This window comes from Acanthaster planci, linkage group LG09 (assembly GCF_054643075.1).
Source record: "Acanthaster planci isolate LZ-2023a linkage group LG09, COTS_SCS, whole genome shotgun sequence".
NCBI lineage: Eukaryota > Metazoa > Echinodermata > Asteroidea > Valvatida > Acanthasteridae > Acanthaster > Acanthaster planci.
Window position 1 is genome coordinate 19,406,798 of NC_141785.1, and position 23,462 is coordinate 19,430,259.

The 23,462-nt window shown below is 42.8% G+C and overlaps 1 protein-coding gene and 1 pseudogene across 3 annotated transcripts; one reads left to right on the forward strand and one right to left on the reverse strand.

Moving 5' to 3' along the window:
* Positions 1–64: 64 nt before the first annotated feature.
* On the reverse strand, positions 65–11,881 carry lrrc43 (leucine rich repeat containing 43). 3 transcript variants are annotated; one of them, XM_022230183.2, is made up of 16 exons: positions 11,622–11,881; positions 10,745–10,799; positions 10,119–10,312; positions 9,333–9,443; positions 8,635–8,768; positions 7,651–7,771; positions 7,065–7,182; positions 6,269–6,345; positions 4,974–5,132; positions 4,625–4,679; positions 3,770–4,038; positions 3,228–3,350; positions 2,483–2,704; positions 2,201–2,282; positions 1,926–2,041; positions 65–1,426 (listed from the first exon to the last, which is right to left on the reverse strand). In XM_022230183.2, exons 1-16 carry the CDS (start codon positions 11,715–11,717, stop codon positions 1,322–1,324), a joined length of 2,037 nt encoding a protein of 678 aa, XP_022085875.2. In that variant the 5' UTR covers positions 11,718–11,881; the 3' UTR covers positions 65–1,321. The 3 variants fall into 3 exon arrangements, with proteins under 3 accessions (XP_022085875.2, XP_022085876.2, XP_086997242.1); XM_022230184.2 differs by having other exon boundaries at positions 3,770–4,035; positions 11,622–11,880; XM_087141116.1 differs by lacking the exon at positions 1,926–2,041.
* Positions 11,882–20,282: 8,401 nt separating this feature from the next.
* Positions 20,283–23,258, forward strand: LOC147798257 (uncharacterized; annotated as a pseudogene).
* Positions 23,259–23,462: the final 204 nt, after the last annotated feature.

Consider the following 23,462-nt stretch of genomic DNA (forward strand, 5'->3'; position numbering starts at 1 on the left):
ACCTCAGTTTCAAAATGAATTCTGTAACAAAGAGATGCAGTGAAACAAGAAAGTGCACCTGCTCTCCATTTCACCAAAGTTTGTGAGTTCTGTTATTTTTCTTCATCCACAAGGCAGTGCAAAATGTTGCCAATATAAATTGTTTACAAGTCCAAAACTGTATTGAAACATCGAGAAGTCAGTAAGGATCAGATTTATTTTCAAAATTCTGTACAAGTTTTTCAACGACTCACTGAATGATATTTAACCACCACACAAAATCGGATTACATTCAACCTTTATACAGCTATTTACATTTTAGTTCTCAGAAATTTTTTAAATAAGTTGGATTTTAGATCGAAACTTTGGTTCATCTGTGCCTGCCATTTCAAGGCTTGTTTTCCCCAGTGAGACCGTGACTTGTCAAGCAGCCGTGACTACAGAAGCAAGAATTACCACAAAGGCTTGTTACATCCAACTTAAAGCAGGTCACAGATGAGAGAACAAAATTCTTCCAAGGGGCCGTCCATAAAGTACGTACGTACGCTTCAGAACCCCCTGTACGCATGGCGGACACAGTACCTCCAACCCCTCTCCCACGTTCGCATAAGTGTTCCTCAATTCCGGTAGACGCTGCCCGTCTTTGTCACACGATTAATGTTGGGGTTTACTAATAATGGGCGTTGGGGCAGGAGGATAAATGGTGAGATGGATGGTGGAGAATGCTGTGGTTGGATGTTTTTTTGAAGCACAAAAGCTGAGTCTGGTATTTATCTGTATGAGAAAGTGCATAGAGGGATCCCAATACGACGCTGTTAGCGTCGATCTGCGCACTTCCGCGTTTGAAAACCAGGCTGTATGTGTCAGCTTCAGTTCTTAATACGATCAGACGATTGAAAGGAGTCAAGACACAAAATACATAAATAAATTCAGACTTTTCAGGCTGCAAAATTTTGTGGAAGAGTCTTTCAGGATGACTCGACACGTAAAATCAAAAGAATAAATAACGACAATTGACCGCACACTAACGTACCTGCGATGGTCGTGTACCTTGTGCAGTGGGCGTGGTTTAAACTGAAGTGGGTTTGCGTACGGTACGCACTGCCTTGAATCCCCTGCCCCTCTGTATGCATGGTGTACACAATGTCACCAACCTCCCCCCCCCTTTGTGGGTACACTTTTTGGACAGCCCCTAATAATCACCTTCCCTCATCCCTGTGTTCTACTCGCGTATCCACTATGCTCTATTTATCTTCCATCATGACACACCCTCCCATCAACGCCTGTGTCTCCGCCCCCAACTGTCCTCCAATCATCTTCCATCATCACATGCCCCTCCCACCTATCCCTGTGTTCCTGCTTCACTCTTCCCGTCATCCTCGGGCTGTTTGACCACAGGTGGTTTGGGGATAGAGTCTCTAGCAGTCAACCAGTGATGAAGCTCAACCTGTCAGAAAGCAAAAAGACGTGGGATCAGCATCACGGAATACAAGTGCTACATTTCACAGGGGAAGAGTCATGCAAGTCTTGCGTGAAGTCATCACAAAATGGAGGGGGTGGAGTTTTACCTTGATGGGGTGGAAACGTCATTGAGTGGAGGGGGTGGAGCCTTATCTAGATGTTTACATTACCTGTAGTGGGTGGAGCACTCAGCTGGATAATTACACCTAGTGGAGGGGCGAAGTACTCACAAGGATGTTTAAATTGAGTGGAGGGTGCAAAGTCTTACATGGATATTTGAGTGGGGTGGGGTTCTGACTTACCTGGATGTGTACATTGAGTGGAGGGGGTGGAGCCTTACATGGATATTTGAGTGGGGTGGGGTTCTGACTTACCTGGATGTGTACATTGAGTGGAGGGGGTGGAGCCTTACATGGATATTTGAGTGGGGTGGGGTTCTGACTTACCTGGATGTGTACATTGAGTGGGGTGGGGTTCTGACTTACCTGGATGTGTACATTGAGTGGAGGGGGTGGAGCCTGTCTGTCCTCTTCATCACTGAGTTGAGACTCGGGTCGCTTCATCTTGGAGTCCTTCTTATCTGGTTTGCCGGGTTTTTTGCCTGAAAGTCGTCAAATTTGTCGCAACTGTTCAGTTGGACTAGGTAAACATGACCTCTGGAACTCAACTCTCAACTACCCAATATAAAAGTCAAGGATGCTGTGTTCAACCACTGATCAAAATGGAAAGGGAAGAAAACCAAACATCAACAAACGGGTACCTTTGTCCTTGTCTTTATCCTTACTGTCCTTCCCCTTTTTAGCTTTGGCATTGTCTCCACCTTCCTTTTTCTTCTTCTTGTCCTGCCAAGAGCAAAATGAAATTAGCTTTTGACTTAATAATGTCAACGTTAAACAAAAAATGAGGCACTCAGTGTTGATGAGTTGAAGACAATATAATATTCACATCTGCTAGGAATGTACATCTCAGTTTGGAAAAAGTGGTCTACTTGACAGTGCCCTATGTCTGTGAAAGAAGCGAGCATTGCTCTCTGTCATCCTACCTTCTTGGAATCCAAGCTATCATCTTTCTTGTCTTCTTCTTCCTCCTCCCCGGCATCCAGGGCTCCGCCCAGGCAGGTGCATGTTTCCTCCAGGCTGTAGTCTCCGTCTACGAAGCTCCCGAGGTCCACAGTGTACATGCCCAGCACGGTCACCTCTGGCGGGGAGTGGATCAACTCAATCTCAGGCTCCTTCTTCTTCTTTTTGCCTCCACCTGGTTTCTCCTGAGCAAGTAGGAGGGTCAGAGGGCAAAGTTCAAGGAATGACCCAGTCAGCCAGTGCTTATGTTGCAATGAGCCTTGAGCCAGACTCTGTTCAAGTCCACGCAAACTCTCATCAAGGTGTGGTTGAATTTCACTGCTGCTGTAATCAACTAAGTGAGGTGGAAAACTAAATCTCACATTCCACTGTTTGAGTTAATAGCCAGCCCATAACTTGAGTTTGTCAGTCTATAGTCTCACCTGGTCAAATAATGGTAGATATTTGCCAATTTATGGTTCTGATTTGACAAACTGTGATTTCAAATTAAACAGGAAGTCTGGTTGGCCATTTGGATGGTTACTTTTCACCGAACAATTTGATGAAAACCATGCATGTTCTCAAGTTTTAAATTTCTCTGGCCTCCAGTTCTGCTCTGCACCAAAGACACGATTAACCTTTGATCTGCTGCCTTCTCAGTCTCAACATCTTTCTCTAGGCCACCCATCCGTAGCTGTTTACTTCTTGTCTTCTGTCGGCATGACTCACCTTTGGCTTGTCTGCCTTCTCGCTCTTGCTGTCTTTGCCTGTTTTGGCCGATTTCTGACCTCCCGCTTTCTTGCCCGCCTCGCTGGCCTTCTCATCACCTTCTTCAGCAGGCACTGACAACACCTTCATCACGCAACCAAGACAAGGTAAAACTGACGAGCATACAATGGGATGTAAACGTTTCTCTTCAAAGCCTCCTCAATACTGCAAAGGTTTTGCAACTCTTTACTGACACATACAAACTTAGAACATGCAATAGTAAAAGTGAAGAAGATAACATGCAAGAAGTCATAAGAAATCTCAGTACCATAAGTTATATAAACATTTTCTGACCAGACCTTAGGCCTCATATGCTTGTTTCACAAGCTGCTTTCACATAAGTGCAAAGGTGTCACAGTCTGTCATAGTCTTTAAGTATCTTTTAGAAGTACTAAAATTAGTATTCAAGTGAAATACTTTCACAAGTGACATTAATGCGATCAATGTTACTCTAAATAAAGTTCTGAGATGATGGCATCTGACATATAGACATGGAAGAATACCTTATCTTCTTTGACGGCTATCAGCATTCCTCGCTTGAAGAATTCCTTCAGTGCCGGCAAGTCGTCAATCACCAACTCGTGCTCCCAGGCAAACTCCAGCCCCTCCTCAGCCCACTGCAACCCCTCTGTCCGGTATTGCACCAGCTTGAGGGGTGGTGGAGGGGACTGGGAATGGTCTGTACCATTAGTGGTTGATGGGGGAGGCTGCAACTTGGAGGGGCTCTCGTTTGTTTGCGTGAAGAAGGTTCCCTCTGGAACAGGACCATCTACTGAGTATGATCAAAAATCAAGTTTTCAAGTACGTCGATTCAAAAGCTGCATGCGATAACAGCTTTTATCATTACACAGGTCACCTCTTTCCAAATGTGTAAACAGGACTCTTGCCAAACTTGATCAGGTCAAAGGTCACTATGATGCTGTTTCACTGCTACCATTACGCAGCTATGGCTAACCATCAAGTGCAACTATCTATTGCAGGACCCAGTCCTGACCAGTCACCCAGAATAGCCAAGTCATCATTACTGGACATGCAACCAGTGAAGGTTAGGCTTATATGACCGTGGCTTAGCGTAAGACATAAACCAACGAGAAGTGGCTGCAGCCATTAAGCATCCACGGGCATAAGTTTACTGTAAGCCACAGCCAAAACATGTAGTCATAGACCAATTCACACTATGGTCAAAGTCGGTCATGCAGGGATGGCGTGAATAAAATTCTTCATTTGTGCATCAAATCCCATTCAATAGATGTTGACAACTCTCAGAGGATTGATAAGTTGTGGGCAAATGTTCCAAAAAAGCCACTGACTGAACTTATCAACTGATAGAGTCTATTTGATGAGGCTGTTATCATTACCTTGATCAGAAGTTATGCCTTCTTGCTTGCCCACCACAATTTCTGGAGCTTGAACCTGAGAAAAACCAGCCAGGACAAAAAAAAAAAAAGATGCATGCGAATGAGATTAATCAAGCACATGATCTGGAATGCAGAACGTGGATAGTGTCACCAAAGATGTCATAGGGCATGTCAATCTGGTAGATTAGAAATGACAACTGCTATCAAAGGCACTTTTTGTTGATTTCTTAATCCCAAATATGATGCTTAAAGTGATTAAAATACGGGCTTTTGGGACACAAACAACATTATCACTTGGATCTCTTTCTGGTCAGCTCAGCAAAGCTTGACGGAAACAAGAAAGCCTTACATCTTCCTTCTCGGTATCCACGTTCTCCTTCTCTGTCAAGGCTAAGGAAGCATCTCGTTGCTGAGCTGAGCATGCCCTAGCTTTGAAATCCTCTAGGAACATGTACTCCACATAGTAGGTGCGGGTTATGATGGGAAATTCGGGCTGTTCCTCCGTTGCCTTCAACAGAAAGAAAAAAGGGTGAGCAATTTTTTTATGAGGGGAGGGTTCCAATCAGTGTTTTACACCTTTAAAATTTTGAAAAACTCCCCAATTTATTTTAATTTTTGCAGTTGCTAAATTTGTTTAGAAACTTGTCTTTTCAATATCAACAGAGCCGGTGTTGTAGTTGAGACCACTTAAGACCTTCACAAGACCACACAAAACTAGTACAGGACCTCCAGTCTGAATTCAAATCACAAGCTATTTAAATGAACTGCAACAAAAGCAACCTTTGTCATTGTTCAACCTGTTACTTGTGACTGGTCTTGTGTCTGGTCTTGTGTCTGGCTTTGTGTCTGATCTTGTGCCTGGTCTTGCGCCTGGTCTAGTGTCTGGTCTTGTGTCTGGTCTTGTGTCTGGTCTTGTGTCTGGTCTTGTGTCTGGTCTTGTGCATGGTCTTGTGTCTGGTCTTGTGTCTGGTCTTGAGTCTGGTCTTGTGTCTGGTCTTGAGTCTGGTCTTGTGTCTGGTCTTGTGTCTGGTCTTGAGTCTGGTCTTGTGCATGGTCTTGTGCATGGTCTAGTGTCTGGTCTTGTGCATGGTCTTGTGTCTGGTCTTGTGTCTGGTCTTGTGCATGGTCTTGTGTCTGGTCTTGTGTCTGGTCTTGTGCATGGTCTTGTGTCTGGTCTTGTGTCTGGTCTTGTGCATGGTCTTGTGTCTGGTCTTGTGCCTGGTCTTGTGCATGGTCTTGTGTCTGGTCTTGTGCATGGTCTTGTGCATGGTCTAGTGTCTGGTCTTGTGTCTGGTCTTGTGTCTGGTCTTGTGTCTGGTCTTGTGTCTGGTCTTGTGCATGGTCTTGTGCATGGTCTAGTGTCTGGTCTTGTGTCTGGTCTTGTGTCTGGTCTTGTGTCTGGTCTAGTGTCTGGTCTTGAGTCTGGTCTTGTGTCTGGTCTTGAGTCTGGTCTTGTGCATGGTCTAGTGTCTGGTCTTTTGTCTGGTCTTGTGTCTGGTCTTGTGTCTGGTCTTTTGTCTGGTCTTGTGTCTGGTCTTGTGTCTGGTCTTGAGTCTGGTCTTGTGTCTGGTCTTGTGTCTGGTCTTGTGAATCGGGTCTAACAGATAAAAAATGCATTTTGTTGGACAAAAATGTGTATCTTACCTGAAGCTCTGGTGGCATTGGTACGCCAGTTACCATGCCAATCTTTACTGTCACCTTTGCTTCATCCAAAATGAATTCTGTAAACAGGGCAAAGGGAGGATTAAACTTTTAAATTCTCATATGGTAATGAAGGCATGAATATTCATAGACTGGCCTCCTTAAAAGGATGATATTTGGACACCACATGCTCCCTTTTGGAGTAAACACTGCCTAAATCATTGAAATACAGGGTCACAGACTGGCAATCATGTGATCATCCTTGTGACCTATTGCTCAGGGTCTTCTAATTTAAATAAATTTAAATAGTTGTTAAATTTATTCATAGCCGAAAAGTATGATGAATACAAAGATGTCAACGACAGTAAACATAAAGATGCAAACACCAACCGGAAGAAAGCCGATGCTTGGCAGAGTCAAACATAAAAATGAAAGATTTAGTTGTCAATTAGCGACTTAGAGGTACCCAAGACCACCTCTAAAGTTAGCAGACAACTTAGCAGTCAATTAATCTCAGCAGCATTTTATGAATAAGACTTAGTATCCAACTAGGCTTAGTTGGCAGTTAGGGGCCAATTTAGTTGCCAACTAGGCTTAGCAGGGTTTTATGAATATGGGCCCTGATCTCTTGACATTTTACGATTATAAAAAGACAATCTACCTGGTCTGAGCGATCTTGTGAAAATGAGAGTTGACCGTAGTTGTACACTAGTACTTTTTTGTGGAGCAATGTATTCCATTTAAGTGAAATTCTGTAATCAGATCAGAAAAAAAAGGTTGGTGTAAGGTCTGAACTGACCAAGTTTCCTGGCTAGCCCTTTGAAGTGATGTTTTTCATCGGCTGAGATGCCAAGATCATCAAGGATGGACAAGCTGCGGAGACTGTCGATGATGAACCCGCGATAGCCCGGTATCAACTGCCAAACAAAGTAAAATAAACACCGGCATTGTTTGTGAAAATTTTCCCACCTTCTTATGAATTACAGCACAAATGCTTGTTCACGGTTGGCAACAAAGTTAACACGAACACAAAACTGGGACGTCAGATCAAATGTTTGAACTGGGATTCTTCAAAAGTTAAGCACAGTACAAAGGATGGTTCCCACTTGACATGAAAGTGAACACAAAATGTGATGTTGGATGAAATATGTGAACTAGGACTCTGCAAAGCTGAGCAGATTTCAACCTGAGCAGATTTCATGGCATGTTTTGTGACATCAAATTTTCTCAGCTTTCGTATTTAACTAAAGTTTGACCTAGCTTTACGTCATGAGATTTTCCCCAAAACTGTCATGATAAAATCCTCTGGAATAAGTAAATTCCCATTCTCTTAATTTTTCACTGCCTTCTTGTAAAGGTGAAGCTTTTAGCTTTATGATATTTACTGCCAGAGGGTTGCCGACCAAAACCAGATTCCTGAGTTTGGGCAGTGTAGCCAGGGTCTGCACCACCTCAACCAAGTCACAGAGATCGTTATGGCTCAGGTCCAACGATAGCAGACTTGGCCTGCAAAAAAACCAAGAACACGTACAACCAAATTCTTTAACATTCTAAAAATGAACTGAGTTGCTATCAAAGCTCTAACGAGAAGAAAGTTACTGGAGGGAAGGAACACCGTGTGGCCACAGTGAGGGTTCATTTACAGAGAGATCCATCCACAATATCAATTCATGACTCTCCACGGTAAGAATAATGTCCTACGGGAAGAACCGAGGGTATGACATTGAAGCGTTCAACCGTGCCAATCAGTTCAGGACTTGTACCCAACAAGAATGCTTATGGGCTGGAAATCAGAATCTCAGTACATCATTGAAAAATCCCTCAGATTTCTAAATACAGTTCCTTGCTCGATCATGAAGTTTTTCCGCTATTAGTGTAAACAGTCCCATAAGAAACCACTGTAATCGACCGATTGCGCCAGCTAAGTCACATGGCCTACAGTGAGTATCAAACATTAACAAACATAGCATCCTTCCATAGCAAAGTGTGTCATGAGTGTCACTTACTGAAAACAAAGCCGACGGTTAGAAAAGTACTGCTGGTGTGCTGAGCACTATACGGAAAATCAGCTTTCTTTTTGGTGACAACACTTAGGACACACTTTGCCATGAAAGGATGCCATGTTTCTTGATGTTTGATACCCACAATACCGGTAGGTCACGTGACTTCCCTGGTGCAATCAGGCTATTGTTTTTTTATCAATGTGCAAATGTCCTTTAACATTCGCTAAGTCAATGGGCCGTTATTTGTGCACTTCAACTTCACAAATGAGGCCAAGGACCTGTCCCTTTGACGCAGTAGAAGGTCAGTGGTAGTCAGCCCCCCCATTTGCTGAGTGGGGTTCTTCAAGTTTGTTGCGTGATGCTCACCAGTAGGTTCCCGTGATGTAATCATGGAGGGCGGATATTCTGTTCAGACCCAGGCCCAGGTGGTGTAAAGTGGGTGGCGGCTTGTTGCATAGTGGCTCCAGATCGCTGATATGATTGGCCACAAGTTCTAAGACCTGTTTAAAACACCATGAATAATTCACACATTGGTTCACAACTTGCCCGATGGAATATGCCATCAATACAGCACTACTATATTTGGCATTTTTCTTTACATTTAACGTTGGATAATATTTCTCCACTTCTCTGTAAATAAACACGTTCCAAAAGGAACATTAATAACATTAATTACATTAATCAATTTTCACCATGGAAACTGCTTAAGGCCTTTGAGTGACTACCCTTTCCACAAGCCATGGCTAAGTCAGCCATTGGTTGCCTTTGCCCGGTACCCGTGGTATATTTTATGCAACAGTTACGAAGGATAAAATCAACCAGCTGTCAACAAATGGGCACTGATTAAACTTGGCCAATGTCATTAATTTGCTGTAATTACCAAACACTTGAACTAAAACCAAATGTGTCGCAAGTTGCCAGTACAAAACGGATATTAAATGCAGCCAACACATTCGTCAATGAAAGTGTCTGTACTTCAAGATTTCAAACCGACTGACACATTAAGATGAGAAGCTTCTTAATGAAGTCTTTCTTTGATAGATGATTACACTTTGATGACTTACCTTTAGGGAGCTAGGTACATTGCACGTATCAACTGTCTTGAGTTTGTTAACACTGAGGGTGAGTTCCTCCAGGTTACTCAATCTCAGTAGGCCGTCGTCAACTTTACTCACCTAGAAGAAAGAAAAATCCCAAGATCATAACTGGGAATCAGCAACACAATGATAATGCACACGATACTGAACGATGGCTGATGTTTGTTATCTTCGCAATGAGAATGAATCTCAAAGCAAATGAGATTGGAGATAACTGGTTAGAATGAACATAGAAAGTTAGAAGGACTTCCAAGACTGACAGATCTCAAGATGAGAAATGACAAGTGAAAAGTCCTTGACAAAAACAGAGGCTGCTTTGCCAGGTGTGCTAACAGAACCCAAGTCAAACGTATTCTCGGCAAACCACCCCGAGTTATTCAAAAGAATCAACAAGATCATATTTTGCCATCATTTCAATTCATTTATTTTAAATGCATGAAATTTTCCACTCGGAAAATAAATACAAAATGTTCAGAAAGGGAAATCCACCAACAGAACCCAATACATTAAAGCTATTTATCAAAGAGGTTTATTGAAATCAAACAAAGTATGCAGTACAATCAGGCCAGTTAAAAACACATTTACTGGGCCAAGTGTGCATTTAAATCTTGGATTCCATTTTGCTTTCTCCGGCTGAAACCTTCTTTGCAAGAGGGTGCTGAATTTTGCATTGTACAATTGATCTGTGGGCTATTAAGTCGAGTCCAAGATGAGAACCAATTTAACTTTGTCTGGTTCATGCTTTTTACTCACATTCTTGTCAACAATTCGAAGGGACTTGAAGTGACCAAGGATGAACTCCTTGTTGATGAGCCAAGGACTCTTGACCGCTAAGTCTCTGAGCTGCTTGGCCTCCGAGCTCCAGCTATAATCCACGCTGTAAGGGGAGTAGGGGGAAGATATCAACTCCTCCAGAGTCTCCTCTTGTTCGTTACTGGATCCATAGTCTGGGAAAATCACGGGGAAAAACGAAAGTGAGACTTGACACTTTGCATGGTGAAAGGAAACGTTGGATGTTATGCACCGTATGATAATCACCTTTGTGAAAGATGAGTAAGCTCTAAGAGAACTGGTTGAAGAACAACGTTGATCGGCATATATTTACATGCTTAGCAGCTAGGGAAAAGTGGTGCATGAACTTGGAATACCAGCCAGATGTTACAATAAAAGTATTGGGTTACTTTTTTTCTATTTACTGAAGTGAAAAGATATAGCAAGCTTAAATCTCAGTTTGTGAAATCTTATTGTTAGACCTTGTCCTCGCTTCAGGAAAATTTAGTTGGAGAATTTGTCAGCTTCAAAGTGACGCGGATGGCATGATTTGTGTTGGGCATGTTTTCTGGAGTTGGCATGGTTGGGATCTTTGAACTCATGTTTACCTTTCAGGGTGACATGAAACCTAGATGCAGGAAGGCTCTTGTCATTTGATGTTCTCTGGATCAAAGAAAAGAAGATGAATAATGGTCAAATTGGTTATTTCTTAGCTTCACCAAGGAGGAAAAAAACCTTGAGTGGAAAGAGTTCCAAACATGGATATCACAAATTTACCCCTGAGGTGGTTTATCTGCCATCATAAAGTAATAACAGCGAAAATATCAACAAAGTTACTTAAAAAACACATAGAATTTTCAGACCAGTTTCCCAGGGTTTCATGCACAGGGTTTCAAGTGATGTTCGTTTATGGAACTCCTTCTCACAATGTCTCACTAATTTGATCACTTGTGCCAGTCTGCTAAATACAGAAGCGTATTTAGGACATGACTAACAAAAAAGTTTGGCCCACTTTTTCGCCCAAGCAGACTAGTAGATATGACTTGGTAGATGCACTTTTAACACACGGCAAGGGGGCAAATTTATCCTTTGTGCTATTCCATAACTTTCGTACAGAAGTTCCCGGACATCCGACCATGAGAATGGGGGATTCAAATTCGCATGGCTAGTTTATCAGTAAGAAAGTCACATTTTCTCACAATTTACAATCCGAAACTTAGAAAAGCAGGGTCAATGCTATAGTATAATGAAGTAGAGAGTATCACCCCAGGTTTTGGGGGGAAACTAACCAATTTTATCTGTCCATGTTTACAAGATTAAAATGACACGAAAATGGGGGTCTCCAAATACACAGCTAACCTTCCAAACAGTGAACATGCAGCTGTAATGTATCATGTAATTATGATGTAATGAAATGGGTGTCCAACCCGGACCAAATACTACACTAACGTTACAGCAAGCATGACAAGGGAATTACTACCCTACCCAGGATCCCTGTCCACACGGAAACTCATTGAGACACAGGGTTCTTAACTGCCTCTCGAACGCAGTGGAAGCGTCGATTCCGGCTGCCACAGGCATGACTGGCTCAATCTGAACAAACACCTGTTAAGTGAAAACAATGTTCGAGAACTGTCAACGACAAAAAGAGCAGAATCTCCATAATTTTCGGAGGGTCTTCAAGGAGTAGACTTTAGATTCGTTGTCATGGTTCTACAAACGAACTCGCCATGGAATATGCCGCCCTCTGTTGTTAGTCAATGCATTATGGAACTTGGAAGTCGCTACACAATTGCTGCTTAAAGGGCCTTTCGTTCGCTGCCTTTATGAAAGGAAATTGTATGCCCTTTGATGGAAAAAGATTCCAAAAATTTGCTATCTGATGATAGATTTAATGTTAGTGAAACAATGGAGGTATACAAGATTTTAACTCATCCTCAAGGTCAGTGACCTGCTGAAACTAGGAAGCCTGTGTCATCATGCATGTTCACCGAGTACTAAATGTATAAATTGCCCTAAAGGTACTTCTTTGTTGTTGATTTGTTGATTTTTCTAACATTCAGCTTCCTTACAGTCTGAAGCTGTGTAGACTGATGTTTCGCTGACACTATATCTGTAAGCTAACAACTTTAAAGCCAGGAGCTAATCGCCATGTATTTTGGATATGCAGAAGTGAGAGATCAATTTTGGGGCGTGATATTTCTCTTTCAGGTCTGAGAATTTTTCATGTCGTTTTTGGGGTGATTTTTAACGCACCCTTAGGGGACAATTCTCAGGTTCTATTAGTCATGGGCCTATATTAAGGATGAATTACCTATGTATTACGTCTTTGTATCAAACAATCCAGTTCAGTTGGCATTTTTTTTTCTTTCCAAGTCCAGCACGCCCACCTTCCGGACGTGGATTGTTTGGATTACAATAATTACTTTCGAAGCCGAATTCAAAGGTCGAATTTCTGCAGTGTATAACTAAAATAATGGTGCAACTTGAATAAGACACGGCAGAAAATCGACGTTTGAAGCAACTGCCGACTTTCTGCCAGAAGTTTGGCAGGTTTTGCGGCTTTCAACGGCAGAAGAGCGTCACGGCTTCAAACACTGGATCTCTGCCGTGCCGGTGCCTGTTTCAATTGACTTGCCCCACGTCGGAATTGAAGGGGTACCATTTAAAAATTGCGCATGCGCCTGCTGCAATCGTTTTCGTTTCGGAATTAAAACCAATGTATAATTCCTCTTCAGTTTTTGACCCCCTCCCTGCTAGTGACTGGCATACCCCAGTGCACCTGTTTCTAATGACGGATTCACAAACTTTTTTTCAAACTTCTCCAACAGTATTGGTTATTTTTCAGCAACTGGATAATGATAATCTCCACAATAAGAGAGTCTTCATGAACACACCAGGATCCTGCAGGACCTATGCCTATGGAAATTTACAATTTTACAATTTGTATTTTACTCTGAATCGTGGCAAATGTGAAAGAGGAACATTTCCAAGGCTGGTTTTTGAATAGTTTATCTAAATTCGTATTCGGAGTCATACTTCTAGCCAACTTGCATCTTTGACCAAATGTCGATCCGACAAGATCAGTGGAGAAAAGAAAGAGCTGCAGGAGTGTCGAACAGATAATCAAAACTCTCTTTTTAATTAATGTCACCAGCAATAAATTCGATTACAGGAAAAAAAGATATACACCGCGTCTCCTTTCTCGGTCCGAGTCGTGTTGAAAAACCACATTACATTCGACAGAAAACCTACGTTTGAAGCAAATGCCGAACTGTTGTCGCTTCTGTGTCGATTGGAATTAACCGAATTAGACACGGTAGAAGTTCGACGTTTGAAGCGGGTCTGTGATTTTAAACCCCGTCGGCTGTGGAAAATGGGCGGGGGGGTTGCGTAAGGGGATGTGCGCTCTTTAAAAAGAACATAATTTTGTTTCTAATAAACTGACACGGAATTAATCCATTTTGTTCGATTCAGTTTCACATGTCACCCTCCAGGCAAAATCGTTAAAACACATAACCTTATTCCACCATCACTTTCAAACAGTATACTAGCGCTACCTCTCAGAGAATTTAAAGCGATCTTGATTTGCCTTGAGAGGGATGTGTATGTGTGTATTAATATTGTATGGCTGTACGGGGAAAGGCGGATATACAACAGGTGCCGAGAATAGTTAGAGCGGGATTTGTTTATGCAACTTGTGCGGACGGACAGCCTGTAATGGAATCCGGGTATTACTACGCTGAGAAATGAATTTTGCAGTTAATTTGAAGAACGGAGAAAATGACAGCTGCATAAGAGAAGTTCTGCCTTATCTTCTGGGAAGTGACGGTGGGTAATTGTCGGCCAAGTTTTGAGGAAAACTCATTCATACGAAAGGTGCCTAACACACTCCGTGTTTATACCCCATTCGGAGAGTGCAGTTACCATCCAACCAGGTGACAGAGGCAGAGCAAATTCTTGAGAGAGAGAGAAAAAAAACCGATTTGATACGCGCGGAAGCGACGTTCTGCCATATCTTCTTAGAACTTGATGGTGGCCTATCTGGTACTCAAATTTCGGGCATTTGTCCACTGAATTTGAAGAAAACCCCAACTCGGTTAAATACGAGCGGTGCTTACACATTGCGCACATGTATGTAACATTTCGTAATTGTCATGCAGGGGAAGGGAAAAGTGATAATTACTTACAAACACTCGCGGATCCAAATTTAACTAAATTCGTTCTATCCTGTGCACAAAGGTTAATCTGTATTTCTGTGCACTTGATCACGCTCTTTCATCAGAAATCTGGAGCCAGAATTACTTTGCATTACCGTGGAAATTTGGGGGGATTCCACATGAATTAGACTTTTACTCTTTCGGAAAGTGGCGTATCTTTTTTATTCTTTAATTGAAATTGCGTGTCCAAAGTTTCCTTCTCGTCATACTTCTCAAGATTATATGATAGTGTTGCGCACCCGCAAATCTTGGAATTCTAGCGCCCCCATAGGTTTACTCGTTCTCGGTCCTTGCATTTCTCAGGGTCTCTTATCTTATCTTGCTCAGCTAGCTACGCATTATGGAAATGCAACAGAGACGCTAATGTTGTATTAAGTTATTCATGCTGTACTCCGGCGTGATCGTGTGTTCCTTCACTCCTTTATCCTTGTGTTTTCTCTGCTCAGTTTGGCTTGTCGGAAATTCCCCTCCAAGTGGCTGCGTGGTTTGGGCGTGGTAAGGTTCCCTGAAATGCTAATATTCAGACATCTCAGACTTTGTAACAGTCAAGTCATTCACCACAGATGGCTGGCCGCTACACTTTACACGTGACTTCTTATTCTGTATTCTGCCTTTTTACAAACGACACTGAAGGCCTTGTCCGAAACGGGCTTCCAGAGCTACGGCTAGGTCTATTGTCTGTGCGTCTCCACGCATTTCTAATGGAGTGAAGACCTAGACCTAGCTCTAGAAAAGAGATTCGGATGCAGCCTTAGATTCTTGCACACGACTCCAGCAGGAAGTCATGTGACCCTTTGAGATGAAAGATTCTCATCGGTTGAGCTGTTCAGCGACGCTCATATTTTATTAATTCCTAAGCCTCTAGAATCCTATGAATAGAGCAGAATTCCCCTAGGTTGTCGGTCAGATGCGGCGGACCAAACCCTTATTGCGAGAGCAAAACCTAACATACTGCGGAGGTTGGGCCCCTTTCCGAGAGAAGTGCGATAGTAGCATTCTTTTGGCGAAGACATGTAGCCATATGAATGGCCAGCTAGCTTAGCTTGGACCGATGCGAGAGCGGTACGAATTAGCCCAGGGTGCTAGTGAGAGTCGTAGCGGCCCGTCACCGCTACGTCCGAACCGATTGCCGGGTGAGACACCCCCGTGTCCCTCACCACCCTTGTCCTGCTAACTAGCCTCGGTCCTCCCCGTCTCTACGCTGAGCCAACGGTACATAGTGCGGCGATTCTATCATTGCGCTCATCACACTGCGGTCTGAGCGGCAGTGCGGTCGGTACGTACCGGCGCTGGCCCCGTCCAGCTATCGCTATTCACCGTGGTGGGCCGGGACAGCTCCCACCACGGCACGGCCCGATGCGTGTAGCCTAGTTGCGCGATGCTACACACCCGTAGGCCTACTACTCATTCTTGGCGACTTCAATATCCATTTTGACTGTCCAAAAAAGAAACAGGTAGCCCATGTCCGATCTTCTATACATGCATTCGGACTTACTCAACATGTGTTGAAACCAACTCATGTACAAGGTCACACGCTAGACTGGCTTATCACAAGGTGTGATGAGGACGGACTGCTTATCTCACACATCACAATGTCCACATGAATGACCTATCTGATCATGGTGTTGTTTCCGCCTCATTGCGACTCGATAAGCCAGAACCCTCAATTATGACGCCGACATATCGAAACTACCGCTACACGGATCATGATATCCTCGCCGATGACCTGTCCACTAAACTTTCGAATATTCATTTATGGTGGATGTAACATTGACAAATTCATCATTGACATTAATAATGCTGTCGCAGATGTCCTTGACATGCATGCCCCTTGGACTGTTACAAAGAAAGTCAGATGTGTAAGTCGAAGTGGTGTAATGGATCGATCCAAGACAACAACGTCGACGTGCGGCGCGTAAATGGCGTAAAAACCTCCAGCAGACCGTACCGCTTACAATGCTACAAAAAGGTCAATGTGTGACGCACTGCTTACAGCCATATCTAAATTTCAAGGACGCCTTCAAAGTCGTCAATGAACTAACAACAGCCCCAAAGCAAATACCTTCAATATCCGACTCGGCATCCTCCCTTGCTAACAACTTCAGCCAATTCTTTGGAGACAAAGTCAACAAAATTCGGGCAAATATAGACAGTGTTCACAACATTATGGCAACACCTACTGATACATCGATTTCACCGTATTGCTGAGACTGATCTCCTTGAGATAATACAAAAATCAGCCACCAAGTGGAGTCAGCTTGACCCAATTCCAACCTGGTTGCTTAAACAACACCGACATGTTTTTCTTCCTAAAGTGACTGAGATTGTCAATGTCATTTTGCCATCTGGTCATTTCTCTGAGTCACTACGCGTCAGTGTGATTACGCCCATCCTGAAGAAGCCCTCCCTAAACAATCATGCACTCAACAATTATCGTCCTGTCTCAAACCTCCGTTATTTGGCTAAGCTAATTGAAAAAAGGTGTGTGCAGGTAGCTAAACGACCTTACATATTACTGAGACTGCACTTCAATGTGTACAAAATGTTATACTACACTCACTAGATCGTAACAAAGCTGTGTTCTTAATTCTATTAGATTTGTCGGCTGCATTTGACACACTTGACCACGACATCATGCTGAGTCGTTTTCAGCATCGGTTTGGCATTAATGGTACAGCACTTAAATTGTTTGCTTCTTATTTCCTAGAAAGGTTGCTGGGGTTGATTCTGACGGAAGGATACTCCTGGCAGGAGTCCCCCAGGGCTCACTTATTGGCCCTTTGGCGTTTACCGTGTACATCAGCCCAGTCTGTGATATTTTACGTCAGCATGACGTCCATTATCACATTTATGCTGACAACATTCAGATTTATTTGGAATTTGATCCGATGACTCCCGATGATGCGATATGCGCTCTGTTTAGGTTGTCAAACTGCATCAGAGATGTTCAATCCTGGATGATTGTTAACTAACTTCAACTTAACAATGACAAAACTGAATTCCTAATAGCCTCATCCGCTTACCATTAGAAGCGGTTGAACCACCTGACCCTCACTGTCAACAACAGTATAATTAAACCATCCCCATCTGTGAGAAATCTAGACGTCACATTCGACAGTACAATGTCAATGACACCCCACGTAAACACCACATCCAAATCCATCAACTACCACATACGAAATGTATCTAAGATTCGGAAATATATTGACAAAGAAACGTGTCATGCTGCTGCCAGAGCCTTAATCATGTCACGACTTGACTACTGCAACTGTCTTTTTAATGGAATGAAGCACTCTGACGTTAGTCGTTTACAGAAACTTCAAAACAACATTGCCCGGATTATATTCACACAATCCAAACACTGCTATTGTCACCACTTCTACAACAACTACACTGGTTACCTGTTAAAAACGCATCGTCTTCAAAACAGCCGTCAACGTATATAAAGCTCTAACTGACACACATCCTCAATACATAACCAACTCTCTTGATCTCAGCAAACCTACCTAACCGAAGTAACCTCCGCTCAAAATGCAACTTAAAAATACCACGTACATTCAAAAAAGTAGGAGACAGGGTTTTTTCTGTTGCTGGACCCAGATGCTGGAACTCGTTACCTCTGAGTATTCGTAACTGCAACTCCCTACAACAGTTCAAATGTAAATTTAAATCTCATCTGTTTCCACTCTAGGGTTTGGTCATCTGCTCCCACTAACTTTATCTTAGCACCTGGTTTACTTTCTTGCAGTTGCTTTTTTTTCCCAGCGCATTGTAACCTTCGGAAAAACGCGCTTTATAAATGTTATTATTATTATTATTACTACGTCTGACTTGCATTTCTAATGGTCCTGCCAAACCGTAGTTCAGTTATACTTATATACAACTTCGTCTCTCTATAGCTTTGCCTTTTATGTGTTGTATTATGTTAAGCTACACCTGTCTCCAAACCCACATTGAACTTTGATGAAGAGAAGTGAGAGCAATAAACCAACTATACAGTTCGACTGTCACCCAAATCCCTTGTTTCCCTTCCACCTTTTCATAAATTGTTGACCCCAAATACCACCTCCCGTAGACACTAGTAAAGTCTATGCTACCATCGACCTGATATTTAGGGAACGCAACAATATGAATCCAAAAGAAAAATGAGTTCCCTTTGAATTGGTGTCACTCGCAAGTAGAACTCTGTTTTCCGCTTTTTGGGTCATGTATAGCTGAATGCGATTGAGGGTCCCCACATCACTCTCCTCACTTTTGGACTTTGGAAGAGGCTGTAATCCTTTCATACATGCCAAATTGATTATTTAAAGGCGAAAGAAGGGTAAAACTTCACGTGCAATACCCAGTTCAATTGTCATTGTCGGAAAGAGGCCTAAACTTTACCCTTGTACGTGAAAACTATACAAACAATCTGCAATTAATTACGAAAATGGCCTTCAGTAGCTGACTGAGGGCGCTCTGCGCAAGGTTTTAATTAATTAATGGAGCCCCCATGTAGTGCCACAAAACGTTTGAAATTAAGGATATCAGAAATGTAAATCTGATGTAAAATATCGAGTAAAATGGTCAGAAAGGGATTTGATTCTCAGCCTCCTATTATGTGTAAATAGTTGCGAGCAATAACTGTTACGCCACTGCTGGGAAAAGTGGTGTGTCCAGAGTTTAGTTCCGGAGCCATAATTCTGACAACAGTGGCCGATTTTTATCCATCCATCCTCACCCGAAAGTGTTAATTCCACTTCCAGAGTGTTCTCGCTTTTAATAAGAAAACTGACGACACGTGGGGGGGGGGTTATTGGAGGAGTTGAATTTGACGCTATACAGATGGAAAAATGTTCACCTTCGGCTTTTCGATAATAAGGTTTTGGGTTATCATTATCGACTCCCCCACCGACTCCCATTACCTACTATTTTTTGGTGGGTGGCCAAAGTTTGCAGTGGTATCACTCTTGATTAGTGGCAGATTTTACCTCAAGATATGCAACTTCTCTGCTGTACTTTTAAAGAGGGTGGTATTTCGTTTGTTTGTTGTATATTTAGGCCTAGTTTCACTGAGGGCCTGCCGTGCCATCCATTTGCGAACATACGACTGTGACTTAGACTGAGCGAGAATGTGACTCGTATTGATCCGGATTTCATACGTGACGGAGAATGGCATAGACCCACGATATACATGTATACATAGAATTCTTTGTGACGTTGCCTTGCATGTCTATGGCTAAGTTATAAAGCTCTTGTATGGAATGCAACCTACTGTTGGTTTTGAGCATCGAACCGTTTCCCGGTTTTGACACATTCTTGGATGGGTTTGTGTACAAAGAAGGAGCGGCGGGGATCTGACCTTTGCAGGCGAAAGCTTTCAAAGTAAAAGCTGGCCCGGAAGTTAGTTTTTGAGCGTGAAACAATTGTTAAATGTTTTGAGTGTCAGCATTCCATACGCTTAAACTCAGGAAGTGACTCCCAGGAAGCAAAAATAAGCCCAACAGAAAGTGATGTAAGATCCCATTGATAAACACAAAAGGGAGGGAAATTTGGAAATGTCATAAAGTACAATGAAAGATCCCTGCTCCATTATCCGACCCCTTCTCTCATCATGAAAGAAAAACGACTCCCGAAATTCCAAAAGGATCACGCTCTCTTAAATGTCAAGATTTTTTTTAAAATTTCAACCTGCCCCAGAGATGAGTGAAAAATCACATTCAAAATAATGTAGCACAAAGCAATCTTATTTTGTAATAATCTTCAGATACAAAACGACAAAATACAACAACACGAAACTACCTATTCCGCACCTTTGACGATCTTATTTATTCATAAACGTTGATTCGAAGACCAGCAAACTCTGTAACAGCAGCGATCGTTCTATAACCATTCAGTAGAGAGAAGTGAGCTCATTTACGTCCCAAAAACATTTGACTTAATAAAGATGGCGATTATTTGCAGTGAGATGTTCTTGTGGTTAGTTGTCATGGCAGTGATGTTTTTCGTCGAGTACGGCTCGTGCTTTCCCTTTGACTCGTCGACCGCTGCTGAAGATTTCTCTTTCCCGGTGACCTTCTTGCCAGCTGACGCAACCCATGATATTCAGCTGACAACATTTTAGACGACAATTACTCCGCCACAGTGCGGTATCGCAGACAATCAGCGAGCTGTGAACCTTTCAACTAAAAACATCAAATGAAACTAACTTTGAACCGGACCGCCGTTCAGGCTCTGCCTCTCGGAAGCCAAGACGGTAAAAATTAAACATGTATATCTTCTATTTAGAAGGGAAAAAAATCGTTCAAGGATAATTTATAGGCCTAGAGTAAAAGAAGAACAGCAAACATTCATGGATATAAAAAGTAAGTGTACAAATTATTTAAGAAATGGAAATCTTGCAAGACATGTTTCGATTATTTTAAATCTTATTATACAGTGACCGTTGAGGGCGCTACATTCAGCGGGTTATCTATGCATGAAACAATGATAAAACCGCTTGTAGAGAGGGTTCGTTTCGTAATTCCAGAAATTAAGGGTCCTTTATTCGTGTCCCTGTCACATCTGACATACGATTTTGTGAGAGTGACGAATTAATGCAAATTAACTGCCAAACAAATAGGAATAGTCTGAAATCAATTCCGGTGATATTTCCATGTCAAATAACAAAGGTCGGATGTAAAAGGGACACACAAATGTCACCCTTTTGGAATCCTAATTTCTGGAATTACCCTTATGGGCAGATCCAGACCCAAGTTTTTTTTTGGGGGGGCGGACTTTTGGGGGCCTAAAACTTTTGAAAATGTTTCATTTAAGATTTTTATGGCCTCTCTGGGGCGTTTTGCACGCTTTCTTGAGAAAGAGAAATGAAAAAGACAAAAAAAATTGCCCTTTCTATCATTAGCCCAAATATAGCTCTTTTGGGGAGGCTGGCCCTTTCCTTTTCTAACTTACTACTGGATTTGTAAAGAGGGAAGCATTTACGTCTAAAATGTTGCAAGTTGTCGGCCACCGATAACAAAGAACTCAACCTGCCTTAACAGGAATTACAGTAAATTCATCACGAAAATCGTGTTACAGTTGGAATGAGATGTATTCAGCAAGTTTACAGAACGGCCTTGTATGAAAAAAAGCCAAAAGTTCATTCTACTAGGAGATTCGTAGACTTAAGTTTGACTTCCAACTAATCTATGGATCGTATTTTTGGGGTATATAGCAGGGCACCTGGAGACTTCTGTCGAAACGATTAATGTCAACAGACCGGAACTCGTCCGCATACGATTTGGTGGAAGTCTGTATCTGGCAGTTAACGGACATGGGCGTATGCAGCCAGAAATGAGACGGCCGAATCCACATGGTCTTCCTTGTACTTGTAGCATCGCTACACCGCTGCAGAACTGAGCATGCGCATTAACGAGCAGAAGTTCACATATCCGCGTACGCGTAGAATTTTAGAACAGAACAGAACTGACTCACGTGTAGCACTGTGTAGCACCGGGTTTGTGCACAAGTCTATGGTGTGGCACTTTTTGCTATCACGCCCTGACCCCTTCCTTTTTCATGTTCCCGTGTAGCACTGTGTAGCAGCGGGTTTGTGCACAAGTCTATGGTGCAGCACTTTTTTGCTACACGCCGCGGCCCCTTACTTTTCTTGCCTGTTCGTCTAGCACTGTGTAGGGCCCAGTCCACTAATTCAAGCCCCATTGAAAACAGTGTAAAATCAGCACCGTTCAGGGCCCAATAGCATGCACGCCAACATCCCTGAGATTTCTGAAACACAAATGAAATTCTTGTCTGGTCACTTATCTTTCAATTTCTTTTCAATTTTTTGTGGGTTAACCAATTACATTTTTAATTATTCCCACAAAACAAAATCACCCCCCAAAAAGTGATTTTTTCCGAAGTCTGATTGCAGCCATTTTTCAAGTGGCAACCCTCAACTTTCTTGGGCACTTAGGACCATTTTCAACCGTAGTTTTCAGCCCTTCTGCCCTCATATGAAAGCTCAAAGACCCAGGGAGTTGATCCTGGCAACGATTTACACAATCTCACCATTTCGGGGGCCAAACAATCTCCTTTTTCAAAAGATACTGTGGGTGGGGGCACTTTTAATGCTAATGAGCTGGTCAGAAATTCTCACTTGAATTAGTGGTCTGCACCCTGTAGCATTAGTGTGCACTTGAAGGTCTGGTTCTTAGACCATCCGATCGGCTGTGCCTATATCCTATTGCATATCACCTGACTATACATTCTGTGTAGCATGTAGCACTGCTACACACACAGGTTCTGTCTCCTTCGGTCTCATTTCTGGCTGGGTATAGTATAACATGGGAGACCAAGTAGCTTCTACTATAGACCTCTTCACTAATAGAGTCATAATTTGTACGCATGTGCACAAATGGCCTTGGCGGCAACAAGTGTGAGCGGGCCATTGAAAATGTACAGGGGTGCGACTTCGATTTATAATTTTCTCTCTGACATGGCGAATTTATAGTGGTTCGCAACCGGCGATTGGCATTAAAATATGTCTTCCTGTACGCTGCAAAAATTGTGGTGCTAAACTGGTGTTCATTTAACACCCTGGTTGGCATCTGAAGACTGCGCTCAGTATGACCATGGAGGAAGGAGGTCCCTCCTTCTTCCATGATATGACGTAGTCCTCTGACTGAGAGTATCCAAGTGTGATTTCAAGTTTCATCGGTTCTCATCATGCACATTCATTTTCCCACAGCCAATAACGCAGCTCGATTCCCAGAACCACACGATTTGGTGTCAGCGTTCCCCAGGCTCCGGTTGGGATGGTGAACAGTTCAGTCCGTACGTCGGCCGCAGCGACCAGGGCGGGTGCAGTCATCACCGCTGCCTAGCAGTTAACAGGAATTACAGTAAATTCATCACGACAATTGTGTTACAGTTGGAATGAGATGTATTCAGCAAGTTTACAGAACGGTCATGTATGAAAAAAAGGCCAAGAGTTCATTCTACAAGGAGATTCGTAGACTCAAGTTTGACTTCCAAGTAATCTATGGATCGCATTTTCGGGGTATATTGCAGGGCACCTGGAGACTTCTGTCGAAACGGTTAATGCCAACACACCGGAACTCGTCCGCATACGATTTGGTGGAGG

Coding starts and splice junctions, on each gene's coding strand:
- lrrc43 (XM_022230183.2), bottom strand. CDS start 11,717: ATGCCTGTGGCAGCCGGAATCGACGCTTCCACTGCGTTCGAGAGGCAG. Junction 7,183..7,650: donor TGGTCGGCAACCCTCTGGCA/GTAAATATCATA, acceptor TTTGTTTGGCAG/TTGATACCGGGCTATCGCGG. Junction 1,427..1,925: donor CACTCAATGTACACATCCAG/GTAAGTCAGAAC, acceptor GCTTTCTGACAG/GTTGAGCTTCATCACTGGTT.